Below are 18398 nucleotides of genomic sequence, written 5' to 3'. Positions count from 1 at the left end.
GAATTGGGAAAAAATAGCAGTGACCATTTTTCAAGCTCATCGCGATGAGCAAGCTAGATGATGCAACGGAACTTCCCAAGGGTAGAAAGAAATCGTGCTGAGTCTCACGGCTACTGAAAATTGTACGACATTGAACGATAACACAATATACACAAGCTTTGATCCTTGTGCAACTCCCCTGATAGTTTGAACTTCAACTTAACAAAATTTGGAAAATTCGAGTAGGTTCTTGGTTTAAAGCCCCAGTCTCAAGAGCAAAAGCTTTCGCAATGACCTTATCTGATACTCAAGCGAAAAACTCCGCACCTGTGATGGCTGCAAAGACAAAGCTTTCGGGAAGAGCTCTGTTCGAGGATATAGGAAAACCAACCAAGATCGTTGCACCTATGGTAGATCAATCCGAACTTGCCTGGAGGATTTTATCAAGGCGGTATGGGGCTACTCTGGCGTATACACCAATGTTTCATGCTAAAAATTTTGCCACTTCGGAGAAGTACAGGAAGGACATGTGGTGCGAACAGGACGGATGCAGCAACGTAGATCGCCCGTTGGTAGTACAATTCTGCGCGAATGACCCCGAGTATCTCTTAGAGGCAGCAAAACTTGTACAAGACAAGTGTGACGCTGTGGACCTCAACCTCGGGTGTCCTCAAGGCATAGCGAAAAAGGGCCGTTACGGGTCTTTTCTCATGGAAGATTGGGAACTCATTCATAAACTCATCAGAACACTGCACGATAATCTAGATGTGCCGGTCACAGCCAAGATTCGGGTCTTTCCAGAGCGTGAGAAGACCTTGGACTATGCCAAGATGGTCCTGGATGCGGGAGCTCAGTTCTTGACGATTCATGGCCGTCTGCGAGAACAAAAGGGCCAGCAGACTGGATTAGCAGACTGGGATATCATTCAGTATTTACGGCGGGAATTGCCTCAGGACACCGTTTTTTTCGCAAACGGAAATATTTTGTATCCCGAAGATATCTCTAGATGCATGAACAAAATACACTGTGACGGAGTAATGAGTGCTGAGGGGAACCTTTACAATCCAGGGGTGTTCAACACGGAAAGCATCAATGATATAGAGAAAACGTTTCCCCGTGTTGACAAATTGCTTAGAGAGTATTTTGAAATTGTTGAAAGCTGCAAAGGTTCCAACGCCTCACGTATTGCAATGAAATCGCATTTCTTCAAGATCTTACGTCCTTTCCTGCCCCATCACACCGACATTCGCACCAACCTCGCGTCCATGAACGCAAAGACCTCCTTTGAGGAATGGGATGAAAAAGTAGTCAAGCGCGTGGAGCAGGTTGTGCAGGATATCTACAAACAAGAGGATATATGTGCTAAGGACGTGATCACTACAGGCGAGGTTGAGCTTTGGGGTGGTTCTTACAAACAAGTACCATATTGGCGGTGTCAGCCTTATTTCAGGCCCGTCAACGGTGTAACCGGAGACAAGCGAGTTGTGCAAAGCCTCAAGAGGGCCAACGAGTTCGAAAAAAGTGACTCGGAGGAAACGAAGAAGAGCAAACCTGAAGGCGAAACGTCTTCTGCCAGCTAAAGATATCCATAGAAGGGCAACTCACTTATAGCTCCGTACGAAGTAAATAAATAGATGGACAAATGTAACTATATTGATCTTAGACTGTAAAGATGACATAACTGACACCCTTGGTCTATTCTATCCATCGAAATCTCCTTGGCTTTCGAATTTGACCTAGCTTCTTGTATCAAATGTCCAATCTTTTCGAATCTGCCACTATTGACGGCTCTCAGGAGTCCACTATCGAGTTCCCGTTATTTGTTCAGTTCCCAGCAACACAACCGCCTCAACCGTTGCAAGAGCTGATCAACAACTTTGGGCTTGTCAAGCATGCTGAAAACGGTTACTTCAAAGAGACAGATCGTTCTCCATTCGTTCTGAAATATGGAAACGACAACACTGACGAAGGTCAGAGCGACCAAGCGAGTGTTATGCCTACATCAACGCAAGAACCAGAATATAAGAGTGAAAGAAACTTCTCTACGCTGATCTACTATTTGCTGACGCCTGATGCTCCTGTTTCAAAAATGATCATGAACACTAGTCGTAATATTCACATTTTACAACGTGGGAGGGGCCAGTACGTTTTGATATATCCAGACGGAAAAGTCAAAAGTTTCAAAGTCGGCTTCGACTATGCAAATGGCGAAGTTTCTCAATGGGTTGTTCCAGGAGGGGTGTGGAAGGCGAGCTTTTTGCTAACAAATGAGGAATTCTATAACGGGCTACTAATAAGCGAAGTCGTGGTCCCTGGATTCGAATACGCAGATTATAAGCCCTTTTCAGGTTTTGAGCAACTCGTAGAACTTGTTGGAGAGGAGCAAGCAGAAGTTTTGAAGTCGTTGCTGTAACGTGGGTTTTTGAGAACCTCTCAGAAGTTATCTTAGAACATCTTTAGTGTTGTTTGAAAGTGATTCAATTCAGGAACTTTAAAGGCCACAACTCGGTTTTTTCGAACATCGTGAAGAAATGAGTAGCTTGAAAACCACTGATTTCTATTATTTGTCGTCATTTTTTTACTGATCGATACGGCGAGAGCGAAGGGATATGGGAATTTATGACACTTTTAAAAAGACCTTGACAGTTTGAGAAATAATACTCGTTACAATGTGTTGATTTGCTTTAGGTACTATAATTCTGATCGTTTTGTCGCTGTCGATTTTGACATTGTTTTGTTTCAACCCAACTTACGTCGCACTTTCTAATTTGAGTGATCCTTTAGCATTCCAGAGTTTGCATGGCACCGAGCTAATATTATTAATCTACCGACAAAGTGTGAATTACGAACGTTCGACCATGTTAAATTCCAAAACTTCAGTTCAAAGCGTGATACTACCGGATTAGATGCAATGCAGTTGTCACAATTTTTTTTCTGGTCCGTATGGTCGGAGTGCAAGTTGTTTTTTAAGAGAAGCTCCAAGGGCATTTGGTGAAGCTATGTCGTTCGCTTCAAATTCTGTTGCCTCAAACTTAAGTGTGGAAGCGGCGAAAATCAACTCAATTTCATTCGGCAGTCGACTTTAGAACTGAATGCGATAGAACATAGCACATCCTCAAGTCTAATGTGTTCTTATACGCTATGATGGCCAGCGTCAGGAAAAAGGTAGCTGAGTCGCAAATGAATTTTTCTGAGTAAAGTGCGAGCACAACGATCGCACTATATTCACTCTAGTGGTCTCAAAAGTACAGAAAACGTTATGGGGCACAATTACAACCAAGCTGCGCTTAACTCAGATGCAAGGTAGACATGATGTCGTTTCTAATCCATGGCGCCAGTCATCAGGATCTGATCACGTGATACTCGGTGTCGTTCATCAAAGGTGTTTATACTCAATGAGTAGCGGCTCAAAAGTATCACAGGTTAACCTTTAAACTGCAAAGATATTTAAAGTCTTGCTGGCCTTGTGCTGCAGGAATATGACAACCCTTGTTTCGAAACTCATAGCTATAAGCTTTACATTTCGTGGTTCATGATCAGTCCAGACTATAATTTGAAGGTAATAAGGATATATATACTCAAGATACCCGATGCCCGATACTTGGGAACTTTCAACTGACTCGAATTCAATTCAGTCGCCTATTTTTGATAGCCTCCAACCTGGTTCAGCTGGAATTGAAAGCTGAATGCGCAGTCCCGATTTTTCGGCAAACTTCAAGAGGCGAAAACCGATCGAACTTCACAGGCCAACTTATTCGAATTTAACGACGTTCTCTTTCGCAAATGGTCCTACAGTGTTTAGTCCGCGTAGAAAGATGAAATCGGAGAGGCCAAATTTACCGCATGGACAAGATGAGTTAATAATTCAATCTTCAAGTGACCATGGTTCGGACGCTTCTCCGGAACCATCCGATTTTTACCGTGACATGAGGGCAGCTCTGTTCCATGCTGGGAAAGCTGTTATGGCGATAGTTGGTCTTTCTGGCTCGCAAAATGTGGAAGAAGAACTCCCGAGCAATCAAGACCAGAATCACATCAAAAGAGAGCACTCGGAGCTGAAGCTCAGTCCAAATAAAAAATCGAAAACTATAGAGGAGCCCAGCACTCTCATAAACAATGCGTCTCATACGCCGTCCAAATCGAGCGGCTCGAAAAATTTGGAGGAAAAACTAAAAAATTCTATAACTCCTGAAAGAAATGGTGTCCTTCTCTTTTCTACAAAGAAAGATCCAATGCATTGGGATTTTGTAGACTCTGGATCATCTCCTGTGACGACTCAAAACATTCCATATGGTAGCGCCTTCTTCAGGAAGAGACTGCCTAAAACTGGCGATTCTTCGTACCGGGGAAAGATCACGGCAAGGAACTCAACCGAGGAGATATCGTATCTTCGGATGATATACAATGGACATTACAAGGCGCCCGATCTCATCGAAAGCCATAAAAACGAACAGCTCTTACTGCGAAAACAGGAGTTCAAACAATACAATAGACCATCATCATCACAATCCTGGTCAAGCGTGACAGAAAAGGTCAAGGAAATTCTCAACAAAAGTCTTGGAGCTTCTACCAATGACGATCTCATTATTGTCAAAGAACAGCGGATATCTCCAAGAGAAGTGAAAAGCGAACGTTTAGAAAATCGCCATTTTAAATTCGACACATCAGTGCTGACCTTCAAGGAAGAGTTTGAAAGCTACAGGAAGCTGAAAGAGGAAAGAGAAAAAATACAAAAGGAAATTAGAAAGCTCCGTGAGAAGCCTCAGACCTTAGTTCCTGACCTCACGCCTGAAGATCTGCAGGTGGTGAAAAACACTTTGCGCCGATCTGACAATGGAATTATAATGAACAAGAATAACATCGAGCTGAAAGTTTACGATTTCAAAACTTTGGCACCAAGCAGGTGGCTCAATGACGTAATAATCGAATTTTTCATGAAGCATATCGAGCTCACCACTGCAAGGTCGATTGCATTTAATTCATACTTTTACACCACACTGTCGCGAAATGGTTATCAAGGTGTTAGAAGATGGATGAAAAAGAAGAAAGCAGATGTGAATAACTTGGACAAAATCTTTGCACCAATCAATCTTAACCAATCGCATTGGGCGCTTGGAGTCATCGACATCAAAAATCGGAAGATATCTTACGTGGACTCTCTTTCGAGCGGACCAAACAATATGAGTTTCGCAATTTTGAAAGATCTCCAAAACTACTTATGTCAGGAAAGCAAAGATACACTGGGTGGTGATTTTGAACTTATTCATGAAGATTGTCCGCAGCAACCTAATGGATTCGATTGTGGTGTCTATGTATGTACCAATGCCTTGTACCTGAGTAAAGAGGTACCATTGGCATTTGATTACCAGGACGCGCAAAGAATGAGACCATACATTGGACATTTGATTCTCTCTGGTGACTAAAAACATTAGCATTGTTAAATAGAAGGATAATTCTGATGGTAGTTACTTCTCAAAAGTTTGGAATTATATCTAATTGAATCATATTTTGTCACCCTGGGAGAAATGCTCCAATGGGAAGGTTCTCAAATTCGCTCTACATACTGCATCATCGTGAGGCCGGGGTTGATTCACTGATGTGTATTAAGTTATTATGCAACCGAGATAGAATCGAACGGCCCAAAATTAACACCCACTTCGGGTTCTAGCTACTGACAATAATATTCGCCAGCGCAAGCTAACCGTTGTAAGCATTCGGTCCGATCTATTTTTTTGCATGTATAATCGTAACTGCTTCCTTCTCCTGCACCGTAGTGTTATCAACTCCGATCGCTTTCTCCTTTTCTCTTCCTTGTGTATAACTTTCCTTGCGCTCCCCCTCTAGTGCTTCCGATTCCCTCTGCGCCCCAACTTTTGACTCCTCTGCTTCTTGAGACCGACCTCCTGTACCCTCAAGACTTATTTTCTCTAGGCCTTCTACGACATTGCTCAATTGTTGCTCCACATCGTGCGATGACTCGGAAACAGCTTGGTCTTCTTCCCTCGTCTCTTTCCTCAAAGTTGCTTCAACCAGCTCTTGGAATTCCTCCTGCCATCCCAGTTGCTTCGCTAATTCTTCAGCAGCTAGCTCCGTTGGTCCACTAAAAACGATATCTGACTTTCTCGGATTGGCCTTGAAATCACCAACCTTCTGCAAATTTACCAAGGCTCGTTTTACGGAAGTCGGTATTTCGGTGGGTAGCGAGGCAAACGGGTAAACAGCCAAGGATGTACCTGCAACAATCACAATGTAGTCCTTATTCATAATCTCAAGATCATCGTCCCACGTCGAAAAAAAGTGCGACGGCAGATTCTCGCCAAAAAATACGATTTTAGGTTTAATAAGGCCATTGCACTTTGTACATCGAGCAAGTTTACCGCTGCCGTGTAATATCGCTTTTTTGAAGTGCTCATGTGGATATTCTATACCACAGTCGATGCAATGATTGTGGGCAAAGGATCCATGAGCTTCCACCAAATTTTCAGCATGAATGCCCGCACTTCTCTCCAGAGTATCGATGTTCTGTGTGTAGACTCTATGCAAGCGACCTTTGTCTTGAAACAGACGCATAAGGTGATGGAATTTGGAGGGCTCGTAGTTTCCTGGATATAACTCCTTCGCCAAGGTGTAGAACGGCTGTGGGTCCTGCTTGAAAAAATCGATGTCAAAAACGGCTTCCGCAAAAGGCAGGTTCAGTTTCGCCAAGTTGTCATATAACCCGGTACCTGGAGACCGGAAGTCGGGAATTCCACAAGCTGTTGAGATGCCCGCCCCAACCAAAAAAATCAACTTAGCATTAGGGTTTTCACTGATAAAATTCGCCAGGCTCGCTATCGTTCTGAGCTGATTGCCATTCATCGATAATGTTCCAAAAAAAATACTGTCTCATGGAGAAGAGCTAGACGTGAGCTCTATCTTCTTGAGACGACAATGCATTGCATCTTTGATAAGACTTACTTTATGAGATTTTTAAAAAATAACGACCTCGGTGAGGATTGAACTCACGATCTTGCGATTAACAGTCGCACGCCTTAACCAGCTTGGCCACGAAGTCCTATATGATAAAACAGTGGTCACAAACAATTATGATACCATAGTTCAATGTCAGGAATCTTGAAATAACAAGAAGGTAAGGTGCTACTGCAATTTGACGAGACGACTGAAGTTTCAAATACGGCATGGCAACGAGACAAGAAGCTTGAAGGAGGTTGCTAGATCTCAATGCGATCGAACCCTCGAAGGCTACAACTGAAAATTATAGAAGGCAGGTTGTCACGCTGATGTTCAATATTTTCTGTTATGCGAAAAAGGACAAGTAAAGGACAAGTAAAGAACCATGAGTAGACCTTGATTAAGTTTGAACCGTTGGATGTTTTATTCTGTCTGATAAAATAAAACCTTTTTGTAGAATCTTGATACTCTGGTATTCGATAACCCAATATGCGGATTCTAAATAAAATAGAGGGCAGTGTTAGACTTCTCTACGGTCTGTGTGAAATGGTAAAGGCTGAGACAGAAAGGCTCCGTAGAGTCGTACAATCAAGAATTAAAGGTCTTTTGATTGCTTGAATGGTCTACGACGCGTTCCACTTAAGGTGTAGCGCTGTTTCACAGCGGGCCGAAAAAGAATGGCTGTGAGAAATAAAGACCCATTGAACCTGATTCAAGTCATTTTAATATACTCTTAAAGGCCCTGACTATACAGGAGACCGTGTTACAGAGAAAAGACAATTGCAACGAATCAGAGACGAGTATGCCACAGAAATAGACGGCTTCTGACACAGAAGAGTGCACTCGGTACACTCGGTACCCAAGTGCAGAAAATAGGCCAGGCAACACTGATGTCATATTACTTTATCGAGCATTATCAGAAGAGCGAACCAAGCTCTACTCAAGTAATTACCTATCGAGCATTTGTAATTCAGGGAAGTGTCGAATGACGAAAACCTTAGGTTTTATGGGTAAAATCAGATCGCGTATACTAATCGATCTGGGTTCCCCAACGTCTATTGCACATGTCGATTTCATGAACAATGTACGTTTTAACTCATATCGTGCACCACCACTTTGGTTGAACGGTGTGATATCGAAAAAAATGACACTTAATGAACAAGTTGTAGAGTGACAGTCGTAAATCAAAGCAAACAATTTGAATTTGAAGCATTTGCCACCAAGGACATATCACCAAAGGTAACTATAGGTTAACTAACCTTGTAAGACCAGCTGATGCTTTTTCGGAGTCACCCAACAAGTAAAAGACGATGACGTAGTCGAAATGGGTTTTTCGAAATAGAACGGCTAGGTGGGAAGATGAGAAATTGTACGCGGTTGTAATAAAGAGTTGAGAGAAGGCGAAATTAATTTTAGATTCTAGCGTTTGCCAGAATGGCTGAAACCCAATTATCAGCGAATGATCAGGAACGACTCACCTAAAAAGCGCAATAGGTCGATGCTTACGAATCAAGATCAGCCCGCATGCATTGGAATAACCGTACACTCTCAAAACCGACGGCCAAGAATCACTTATAGACGGTGGCCCAGCCGCCCATGTGAATGTCATCTGAATCGCTGCACAGATCAAGCAAATCAAGCAGATCAAAAAAAGCATTTTCGAATCAGAACTCACCTTAGCATGTCAAGCTCGATATGATACAATTTATTGCTGAGTTCTACTTTCATTGTGAATTGGGTATCCAGAGTTGTGGTATAACGTCAGACTTAAATATTGCGGCGATTGAGTAGGTGTGCAAAAGAAGCATAACTTACTTTTGATATTCTCTGAGCTGGTCTACAAATCGTTTTGGTTTCGCTATAGGTCAGCCCTATTGCTCATTCTTTGGGATGGCGGGTACAATAAGCTCGTCATGAGTCGCTGGACAATTTTTACAGTTTTCCTAAACCGTTTACAGAAGTAGTATCGTCGAAGGTGGAGAGCCCAAAGAGTCTTCAATGCATTTTTGCATTTCTGCTTGAACAAATTGTCTTTTTCTATAACTAGACACAGATTATCTTAAGTTGCAGTCAGAAATTTGCGAATAGCAAGAGTTCTTCGATGTTCGATCTATAAGATTCGAAATTCATTAATTAAATATAAGTTGCAAGAACTTGACCATCAAACGACTCTTTTAACTCTTTTCCAACAAGGCTAGCTCCAATTGATGTCAGCATGAAACAGAGAATAAGTTCTTTGGATATCGAGCTTTTGTATAGAGAACTCAAGCCAAAACTGGAAGGGTACAGACTGTCCAACATTTATAATGTCTCAGATTCAAGTCGTCAGTTTCTACTCAAGTTTAATAAACCAGATTCTAAACTCAATGTAATAGTCGATTGTGGCTTAAGGATCCATCTCACGGAATATAATAGGCCGGTTCCACCCGCACCATCAAGTTTCGTGGTCAAAATGCGGAAACACCTAAAATCCAAACGTTTGACAACAGTTAAAAGAGTGGCTAACGACAGAATTCTCGTGCTTTCGTTTGCCGATGGTCAGTTTTTCTTGGTGCTGGAGTTTTTCAGCGCCGGGAATGTAATTCTGCTGGACTCTCAGCGGACGATCATCGCTTTGCAACGAGTTGTTCATGAACACGAAAACAAAGTGGGACAGACTTACGATTTGTTTGACGAAACCTTTCTGAATAATACAACGATCGAAACGCCGGCCTCAAAATCCTATACTTCCGAAGAAGTGGCAAAGTGGCTCCAAAATGCAAAAGATTTGGCTCAAAGTACGGTTAAATCTCGCAAATCTGAAAAAGTGTCAAAAGTGCCGTCTATTCACAAGCTACTTTTTCTTCGCGAACCTCACTTGTCTTCTGATCTTATCTCTAGAAACCTCAAGTCGCGGGATGTCAATCCCAATGCATCGTGCTTGGAATTCGAGGATCGTGTGAGCTTAATAGTCGATCTTCTTAATGCTACTGAGATTGAAGTTTCAAGTATTCTAGACTCAGGTTGCTCTACAGGGTTCATCGTCTCCAAGAAAAATCCTCTTTACAATTCCGAAAAAGAAGATCCTAATACAGAGTTCGTCTACGAGCAGTTTCACCCTTTCACCCCATTTTTAGACGGCAGTGTTAACAGGGAAGTTAAGATAGTGGAGATCGGTGGGTCTTACAACCACACAGTTGATGAGTTTTTCTCTACTATCGAATCATCTAAATATGCTCTGCGCATTCAGAACCAAGAATATCAAGCAAAGCAAAGACTACAGGATGCAAAAAATGATAACGACAAAAGAATCCAAGCTCTAGTAGATGTTCAAGCAAAGAATGAATTAAGGGGGCATACTATCATTGCAAATGCAGACCTAGTCGAGGAAGCTCAGAATGCTGTGAAGACTCTTGTTGAACAACAAATGGACTGGAAAACAATCGAAATGTTAATATCCAACGAGCAGAAAAAGGGTAATGGCATCGCTAAGATTATCAAGCTACCATTAGATCTAGAGAACAACAAGATTGGGCTCAACCTTACGATCGAAAGTCAGACAGGTGCTGAAACTTCTGATGATAACAGCAATACCTCTTCTTCGGATTCAGAGTCTTCAGGTGACTCGGAAAGCGACAGTTCGTTGTCCAATTTTGAGGCAGATGAAGATGAAAATGACAGTGGGACATCGTCCAACCTTGCTAGTGTGAAGAAGTCTTCTAGTCGAGGCAGCAAACCTAAATCGACTATAGACGTAAGTGTCGATCTTTCGCTCTCGGCTTATGCTAATGCATCAAACTACTTTGACATCAAGAAGTCAACACTAGAAAAGCAGAAAAAAGTGGAGCAAAATGCTAACAAAGCTTTAAAAAATATTGAGCAACGGATTGAACGCGATCTAAAGAAAAAGCTCAAAGAAACGCATGATGTACTGAACAGAACTAGATCACCTTATTTCTTCGAGAAATACAATTGGTTCATTTCTAGCGAGGGGTTTTTGGTTTTAATGGGCAAAAGTGGACCGGAATCTGACCAGATTTTCAGTAGATATATTCAAGACAATGATGTGCTTGTTTCAAACAGCTTTGACATCACTGTGTGGATAAAGAACCCCGATGAGACAGAAATTCCACCAAATACCCTGATGCAAGCAGGAATTATGTGTATGTCAGCATCTCCTGCCTGGTCCAAAAAAATCCAGTCTTCTGCCTGGTGGTGTTTTGCCAAAAACCTGAGCAAATTTGACAGCTATGGCGGAGAAGTTTTACCACCTGGAATTTTTCAATTGAAAAATGAGAAGCAGAAATCGTTCCTTCCTCCTTCGCCATTGGTCATGGGTTTCGCATTCTTGTGGAAGACTAATTTAACTGAGTCTGAAGGTGGAGAGCTTGGAGATCTGCACGATGCTCTGCAAGATGAGGACGATAATGGACAGAATGTGTCAGATGGTGAGGAAGACGAAGACGCTGTGGAAGTTGAGACAACTAACACTGATGATGCTACTGACAGAGTCAAAGCTGGGCTAGGACAGCTGAACTTGGGCAGCCCCATCGGCGAGAAATTGCGTGTTGAGCCCGGAGCGTGGACTGCCGACCAAGACAGCGAGCTCGGAAAGAAGTCATCCGAAAGTATGGTACTCGGAAAACAGGCAGCCGGTGAGGAAAGAAGGGTCGGGGCACACTCATCCGCGACTGATGATGACGGAACACAGACTTCCGCTCGGACAGCATTTACCGGAGCAGACTCTTCCGTCAGTAACAAACCCGATTCACAGCTTACCGCTGCAATTTCCGAAGTCTCGGAACCTTTGATCAATGTACCCGCCAGAAAGGTCAGAGGGAAGAAAGGTAAGATCAAAAAGATGATGAGGAAATATGCCGATCAGGATGAAGAGGAGAAAAAAATGAGGCTCGAAGTTTTAGGTACACTCAAAGGAGCTGAAAAACAGAGAAGCAAGGAGGAAGAAGAAAGGTTGAAGCAGCAAGAAAGAGAGTATAAGAAGGCAAGACGTGAAAGACAGAAAGAACAACAATCACTCAAGTTCGATCCCAAAGAGAAAGTGAACGTAAATTATCATAAAATTTTGAATGAGTTAAGTCCTGTGCCAGCAAATGATAGCGTAAAAGAAGTGATTCCGGTGTTTGCTCCTTGGACCGCTTTGAACAAATACAAATACAAGGTTAAGATTCAACCTGGTAACGCTAAAAAGACGAAAACTTTGCATGAGATTCTCCACCACTTTTTGAGCAGAAAAGTTGACGAAGAGAGTGTCGACAAGGAAGTAGACTGGCCTATTGAACATGAACATATCAAGGCCTTGAAAGATCTGGAGCTCGTACCTCTCATTTACACAGACAAATTGAAGGCAACCATACCCGGGCAGAACGATGCGAAAGGCAAACCTAAAGGAGGTGCTAAGGGGAAGGGCAGGAAGGCTGGCAAATAATCTCTACGAACAATAGTTGCATGTACTATCTTATAAACACGATAAACACAGTGAACGCTCAGGACATCTATTCGTTTATTTCAGGGGACTGGTAAACCTGAACTGTGTATGTAAGTGTGCAATAAAGAATCTTTATCACGAACTTGCAAGAGCCGCTTTACAAACCTTGCTGCAACCTTTCGGCGAGTTTGTTTTTAGCAAAACCCCAAGCGCTGAGCAGACCTTTTTCACTCAATTCGATGTTGATAGGAACGTCCTTTGAAGGCGGTTTCGTGACTCGAGACGCAATGGTGGCCGGATCTGTTTCTAAGATGACACCATCGTCGATAGTTTCGTCAATCACCAGCGCTGCCATATCATAGTGCTCTAGTATATTTTTCCTGTCAATTCCAGTGGCTAAAACGAGCTCTAGTGAGTCTCTAAGTGCAGCCAACGCCTGTTGGAGAACCAGCTCATTTTCGTCGGCAGATCCTACCAGATACAAAGATACGTCCACGTATTCCTTGTACAGCACCAAACTATCCTCGAAAAAAAGAATGTCCGCGTTTTGCTTGTGTGTTTTCTTGAAAAGCCTGCTTTCAAAATCCAGCTGCTGCTTAACAGACTTGTGCTGTTGCGATGCTTGTTCTGGGTCCTCGTGCGGACCATGATAGTATTTTGCATATATGCGTTTGCCCTCACCATCTAAAATCAGAAGTGCTTCCACTGAATACAAAGATAAATCGGCCATCTTTCTCAACGCGATTGATATCTTTATAACGCTCTGAATAGCCTGCCTTGCTGTTTATCCTATATTTCAGATGGTTACTGGAGCTGATTCAAAAATGTCAAAATTAACAAATGTTTCGTATATAATTATGGACGATTGAAAATTGGAAATATATCAAGGAATCAAGATGTTGAAAGCATAAGTGAGTTTGGTCTATGAAGATATAAGGGTTTTGGTATAACGGCATTCAGCGCTGTTCGAGACTAGAGATAGTTGCCAGGTGGCAGAAACCAAATTGCATGATTTGCAAAAAGACTGAAGCCGGATATTAATCATGACGACATCTAACAAAGAATTCTTTTTCAGCGTTTTACGCATATCAATGCTGCAGTTACTTAAGAGTCAGGGTTTTGACAAGGCTCCCCCAACGATTGTAAACGCTTTCACGGACTTGTATGTGCGTTTTTTGCAGCTCTTGACCCTCGAAGTAATGAAGCTGTCGCAGAGCAGAATGGACGAATATGAAGATATTGCCCTACAGGATCTGTCCCAGGCCTTAGTGAATGTAGGACTACTGAAGCCAATGAATGTGCTTGATGTTTATGATGAAAATCCTGAACTGCTGAGCGATCTCGGAATGCAAAGATTCAAAAATTGGTGTCTTCATAGCGCTATGCCCAGTGAAGCCCGTGCCGTGGCAACTCCTACGCCAGACTTGCTACGTCCCAGAGAAGGCACTTCAAAGCCATTATCGATGATCCCAGAGTACATCAACCAACTGGACAAAACTACCCGTAAAAGTCAGCCTGCAAACGATCTTCGAAAAGAGGAACTTGTAGAACAAATGATGAAAAGCGGAGATTTGGATAATTGGATCCACTTTTTGATTCGCGACCAACAACTACAAATAGCCAAGAAGATCTCAGCTAAAGAAGTGAAAGATGTTAAAGCCCTGCCGTCTATACCCGGTCTCAAGTTCTCCACATTAGTTCCCAACCCTGTCCAGGATAGTAACGAGATCGTACCCTCGCAACCTCAGGGTGATGATACAGACGATAAATCAGTGAAGGAAAAAGCGTTGCTTTCAAAAATGATCGCAAATCAACAGGATACCAGGCTGGAGAACATACGGTTGTCGTTTGATGATGAAACACTATCAGGCTGTGAGGGCGACGTTGATATCAGCGACGTTGGCTTCGTTGATGAAGAAGTAAACCAAGATATTGATAGTTTCGAAAGACTGGAGTTACAAATGCCTTTGGATATTCATACAAATTCCAATGCTCAACTTGAAGAAACGGGCAACTCCGCTGACACTTTTCCACGGAAAGACTACATGGATCTTGACGACGTTTTCGACAATCATGAGTTTGATTTTAATAACTACTAAATTTCCAGAGCCTAAAAAGTTATCCCGAAAGGTGCTAGTGGTGGACTAAAACAGAATGCCGGTCATTATTTCAGCCAACGCTTCACGCTTTACAAATGATTTTGTAGTTTTCCGCTTTTCAACTCGAATTGAGTGTAAACCAATCAGCATTCAATCTTTACAGCTTGTATACATATTTAAGTGGCGTCTCTTAGAGCTTTCTCTTGGACTTGAACTTTGGACCACCTCTCTTCTTAGCTACCTTTTTGTTTTTGGGGTCAAAACCGCGGCTTGGCCGGTCGCGACTCTCATCGTCACTCAAATCGCCACCGCCTGCTGCACTTCCCTTCTTGAATTTAAGCTTGTTCTTTTGGCCACGTACAGGACCTTGTTGGACAGCTTCTAAGTAGGCATTAATGCCACTGGTAGCGCCGCCCAAAATATCCTCATCACCTCTTCCACTCTCATTATTTTGAACAGTGAGCTTTCCGTCTGCATCGAAGCTAAACATGTCATCACCAGCCCCCTTACTCTTGGCTTTCCCGTTAAATTTCTTCGGCCTCGTTGATGAAATGTGAGCTAGGGTTTGTGAATCCAACAAGTCGAGAGGATTCTCTTTGGACTCCACAATGAAGCGATTGGATTGACCCTTCTTTCCTGAGGACTGTTCGCCATCACTAGCTTCATCATTGGAAGATTCGTAAATAGCCTCATCCAAGGCGGACATGAAACGTGAACCTTTGCTGCTGGGCTCTGCCAATTGAGGAACATTGCTGTGATCTTCCGCTGCTTTCCTTTTTGATCTGTCCCTACTTTTTCTGATGTTAACAAGTAGCTTCTTATCCTCGTCGGGGAAGTGTTGGTCCATATAATCGTATCCATACTTTCTGATGAGCCTCTCAATGATATGCTTCACTTTGGCCTTGAAATGGCCAGTATGCTCATGGGACCAGCGTAAAAGCTTTGGAAGAAGAGAAGGTATCTTAGACCTCATCAGTTCTCCAGGTAGCGCCAAACAACACACTTTTGCAAAGCCGATGGCACTCTTCACGATTTCACGAGAGTTGGATGTTAGGTATAGTTCAATTGTGTCGTAGATATCCATTAAAATATCGGTCGAAACTTGATCCTTGAATTCAAACACAAGGCACGAATAAGCTGTCACTGTAGCGCTAACCATATGTTGTGATTCTCCAATCAACCCTGCAGAAGTAATCTTGAAAAACTCCGCTACACTCGCTGGTTGGTCAGGAGTGGCTGGGTCGTAACCAGGCAATTTCGAAAGTCGCATCACACAACCTTCTTTACTCATTTTGTTGGCCATTGCTATAAGCGTATCAAAACTCGCTTCTCTTGATTTCTCATTATTTTCTTTGACGGCCAAAATGACTTCAGGCACAACCTGAATCAGAAATTCTGCAGCATTCAAGGGCAAAAGCTCGACTAAGTTCTTGATAGCGCTGAGACGCATTGCCCTGGCGGAAGTGTGGACATTTTTGCTATTTTGAATGACGACGTTCTCGATATCATCAAGGTACTGTAGAATCGCATCGGACCCTTTGGGGGTTTCCGAGAGCTTGTTGATGATTCTGTAAGCACGCTTCTGAGTCAAAGCATCACTAGAACTAACGGTGATGTTGAAAATCGAGAAAAGAGCAGGGTAAGACGACTCTGGCACGAAACTGGCCATAACGATAATTAGGTCCAGAAGTGTTGCACTCATCTTCACAGGTGGCTGACCTGTCTTGGCCTTGGAGGGCTCTTCATCGAAGGCCTTTTTTAACATTGCACAAACGTTGTTGAAAGTCTTCACAAGTTCCTCTGTGGGGGTGATTTTGATCACGGCAGCTATAGTGTCTAAAATATAGCCCCTTGCATTTGCAGCTGTTTGAGTGTAAACATTGAATAACACGGCCAATAGGTTTGAAGCTTTCGTCCCTAGGTACTCTACGGTTTTTTCAGCTTCACTGATGGGGTATTGCTGTTGGACCAGTCTAGTTGGTTCTTGCAGGCCAGATGCGTAGTCATAATTGCTTTGCACCAAATTTTTGAAAGAATGACATATTACAGGCCTCAGCTCCACTTTACCATACAGGAGCGAAGAGATCTCTGAGGCGAACTCATCCGTGAATGAAGCTCTAACATCAACTGGAAGATCACAGAAACTGGGCAATGTCGACCACAGCTGAGTGATGACAGTCTCGAAGACTTTTCCTTGGAGAGATTCTGCAGGCAGATCCTTGGCTCTGTTTTCGAAAACTGTAATTAGAGGCATGAGCTCTTTAACGAAAAAAGAAAGATGGCTGTTTCTTGTGTGATCTCTAATTAATGGAAGAAGCCAAGCCCGTCCAGGATTATCATCGGTCGCTTTGACCAGGTTCAACGGAAGAGAGCCCAAGACCACATCAGGGCCCACACTACCAATGGCAACGCCTATGGCGGTTTCAATCTCGGACCGCAGTTCTAAGAAGCTATCTTCGCTGGACCTCCAACCTCCAACAATCTCGATTGGCGCCAAAAAATCGGGATTGCATCTCGATCCAAGCTTTTTGAGACCTGCCGTTAAAACGCCAAGAAGTTCACGCGCACAGTGTGCGTACTTTATAGACAGAAAGTCGACAAACATGTCAGAAAGAAACGATATGGTTTCATCGACCTTCTCATAGACGCTTTCGTCAACAAGTGGAGGCAGAAGAAGAATCTCCTCTGAAATAGCCTGTGTTAGAACGCTTTCAATGCATCGGCATGCACCTTGATAGACATCAGAAATTTCACTAGAGAGATAATGAGATATGATTTTGAAAACCTCAGGTAAGCTTTCTAAAGTTTCCACCGGTTTGTGGGAGCCAAAAACGGCCATTCCCTTTGACACAACAGCCATCCAGGCTGCTGCCAAATGAGTGTCTGTATTCGAAGGCTTCAAAGATAGAATCACTTTCAGTACCCTTATGAAATTATCCTCAGCGAGTCCTGAGCTCTCGGCAGACTCGCCAATAGCTTCGAATAATGCCTCGAAACATTGCAAAGCGCTGGAAACCAGGAACTGGTCGGCGGAACGGGAGACCTCAAGGAGAAGGTCGCATAGAACGTCAAACCTGGATACAGGCCATTGTTTGCTCAAAATAATAGCTTTTAAGAGCTTCAGGACATGAATGGATTTGGAATTTATCTCACTGACACCACCTTGGGCACGAATTTTTTTATTTGACGCACTTGAAGCTTCCTTTACTGCGGCAGCAAGAGCGTTGATCGTAAACTCTGCTACCATAGGAGCGGCAACATGCTCAGCAGAAGGCGATGCAGGAGGGTTGGCCATAATGTTGCTAACGGCATCCTGAGCTCTCTTGCGGACCTTAGGTCTGGGATCCAATGAGAGTTCCAAAAGACCGCTGAGACCTCTACTTGGTGCAATGGCAAGGTTTTGAGTATTGTTCCATGCCTGTGAATCCTGGGCAACTAGCAGCGACTCCAAACAGCCAACAGCAGGTCTTATCAGCGGCGCACCAGCATTCTCGTCTGTTATGCAGGGTGCGATTTGGGTTAAAATTTCTGCAAACTTGGAGCTGAGAAGTTTTCTAGGCACATATCTGAACATTATGTCCAGCAAATAAGTGGCTGATGTGGCTATTTGTGCTTCGCGAATCTCATGCGTTTCGGGGTCGACTGCCTGAGACAAAATAGCCAAAAGCGATATTGAATAGTTGACAACATTTTTCATGGCAGGCTGATCACCTTTGCTATCCGCCATGTTTTCTTCTACAGCGGAAAGAATGATCGCCACATGTTTCTGATTTTCCAACTTTGAATGTATCTGATCTCTAATATGGGCCAGTTTATCCTCTAGCTCGAGCGAACGAGCTACCTCATCTTGGTCCATTCTGATGCAAAGATATCTCAGTAACGAGTCTTTTGTCAAAAGATTCCTTTCTCTTGAGAGGTACTTGAAGTTAGAATTCAGATTCGAT

General features: G+C 43.1%; 8 protein-coding genes and 1 non-coding gene across 9 annotated transcripts; 5 read left to right on the top strand and 4 right to left on the bottom strand.

Annotated features, from left to right (window-relative positions):
- Nucleotides 1-269: 269 nt before the first annotated feature.
- DUS1 (LALA0S08e05622g1_1) lies at nucleotides 270-1559 on the top strand (the record flags this gene model as incomplete). The annotated part of the gene is made up of 1 exon (XM_022771178.1): nucleotides 270-1559. One exon carries the CDS (start codon nucleotides 270-272, stop codon nucleotides 1557-1559), a length of 1290 nt encoding a protein of 429 aa, XP_022629783.1.
- A 173-nt stretch (nucleotides 1560-1732) lies between these two features.
- On the top strand, nucleotides 1733-2392 carry CFF1 (LALA0S08e05600g1_1; the record flags this gene model as incomplete). Its single annotated transcript, XM_022771176.1, has 1 exon — nucleotides 1733-2392. The coding sequence occupies one exon, from the start codon at nucleotides 1733-1735 to the stop codon at nucleotides 2390-2392; it is 660 nt and encodes a 219-aa protein (XP_022629782.1).
- Nucleotides 2393-3665: 1273 nt separating this feature from the next.
- ULP1 (LALA0S08e05578g1_1) lies at nucleotides 3666-5402 on the top strand (the record flags this gene model as incomplete). Its single annotated transcript, XM_022771175.1, has 1 exon — nucleotides 3666-5402. One exon carries the CDS (start codon nucleotides 3666-3668, stop codon nucleotides 5400-5402), a length of 1737 nt encoding a protein of 578 aa, XP_022629781.1.
- Nucleotides 5403-5703: 301 nt separating this feature from the next.
- Nucleotides 5704-6837, bottom strand: HST2 (LALA0S08e05556g1_1; the record flags this gene model as incomplete). The annotated part of the gene is made up of 1 exon (XM_022771174.1): nucleotides 5704-6837. The coding sequence occupies one exon, from the start codon at nucleotides 6835-6837 to the stop codon at nucleotides 5704-5706; it is 1134 nt and encodes a 377-aa protein (XP_022629780.1).
- Nucleotides 6838-6959: 122 nt separating this feature from the next.
- Nucleotides 6960-7033, bottom strand: LALA0_S08e05534r. Its single transcript has one exon. It is a non-coding gene; the product is annotated as a tRNA-Asn (tRNA).
- A 2112-nt stretch (nucleotides 7034-9145) lies between these two features.
- On the top strand, nucleotides 9146-12355 carry RQC2 (LALA0S08e05512g1_1; the record flags this gene model as incomplete). The annotated part of the gene is made up of 1 exon (XM_022771173.1): nucleotides 9146-12355. The coding sequence occupies one exon, from the start codon at nucleotides 9146-9148 to the stop codon at nucleotides 12353-12355; it is 3210 nt and encodes a 1069-aa protein (XP_022629779.1).
- Nucleotides 12356-12512: 157 nt separating this feature from the next.
- Nucleotides 12513-13085, bottom strand: RET3 (LALA0S08e05490g1_1; the record flags this gene model as incomplete). The annotated part of the gene is made up of 1 exon (XM_022771172.1): nucleotides 12513-13085. One exon carries the CDS (start codon nucleotides 13083-13085, stop codon nucleotides 12513-12515), a length of 573 nt encoding a protein of 190 aa, XP_022629778.1.
- Nucleotides 13086-13398: 313 nt separating this feature from the next.
- Nucleotides 13399-14454, top strand: TAF3 (LALA0S08e05468g1_1; the record flags this gene model as incomplete). Its single annotated transcript, XM_022771171.1, has 1 exon — nucleotides 13399-14454. The coding sequence occupies one exon, from the start codon at nucleotides 13399-13401 to the stop codon at nucleotides 14452-14454; it is 1056 nt and encodes a 351-aa protein (XP_022629777.1).
- Nucleotides 14455-14644: 190 nt separating this feature from the next.
- Nucleotides 14645-18310, bottom strand: RRP12 (LALA0S08e05446g1_1; the record flags this gene model as incomplete). Its single annotated transcript, XM_022771170.1, has 1 exon — nucleotides 14645-18310. One exon carries the CDS (start codon nucleotides 18308-18310, stop codon nucleotides 14645-14647), a length of 3666 nt encoding a protein of 1221 aa, XP_022629776.1.
- Nucleotides 18311-18398: the final 88 nt, after the last annotated feature.

This window comes from Lachancea lanzarotensis, scaffold LALA0S08 (assembly GCF_000938715.1).
Source record: "Lachancea lanzarotensis genome assembly LALA0, scaffold LALA0S08, whole genome shotgun sequence".
NCBI classification, from domain to species: Eukaryota; Fungi; Ascomycota; class Saccharomycetes; order Saccharomycetales; family Saccharomycetaceae; genus Lachancea; species Lachancea lanzarotensis.
Note: the sequence above shows the minus strand (reverse complement) of the source record. Positions and strands in the feature narration are given on the sequence as shown.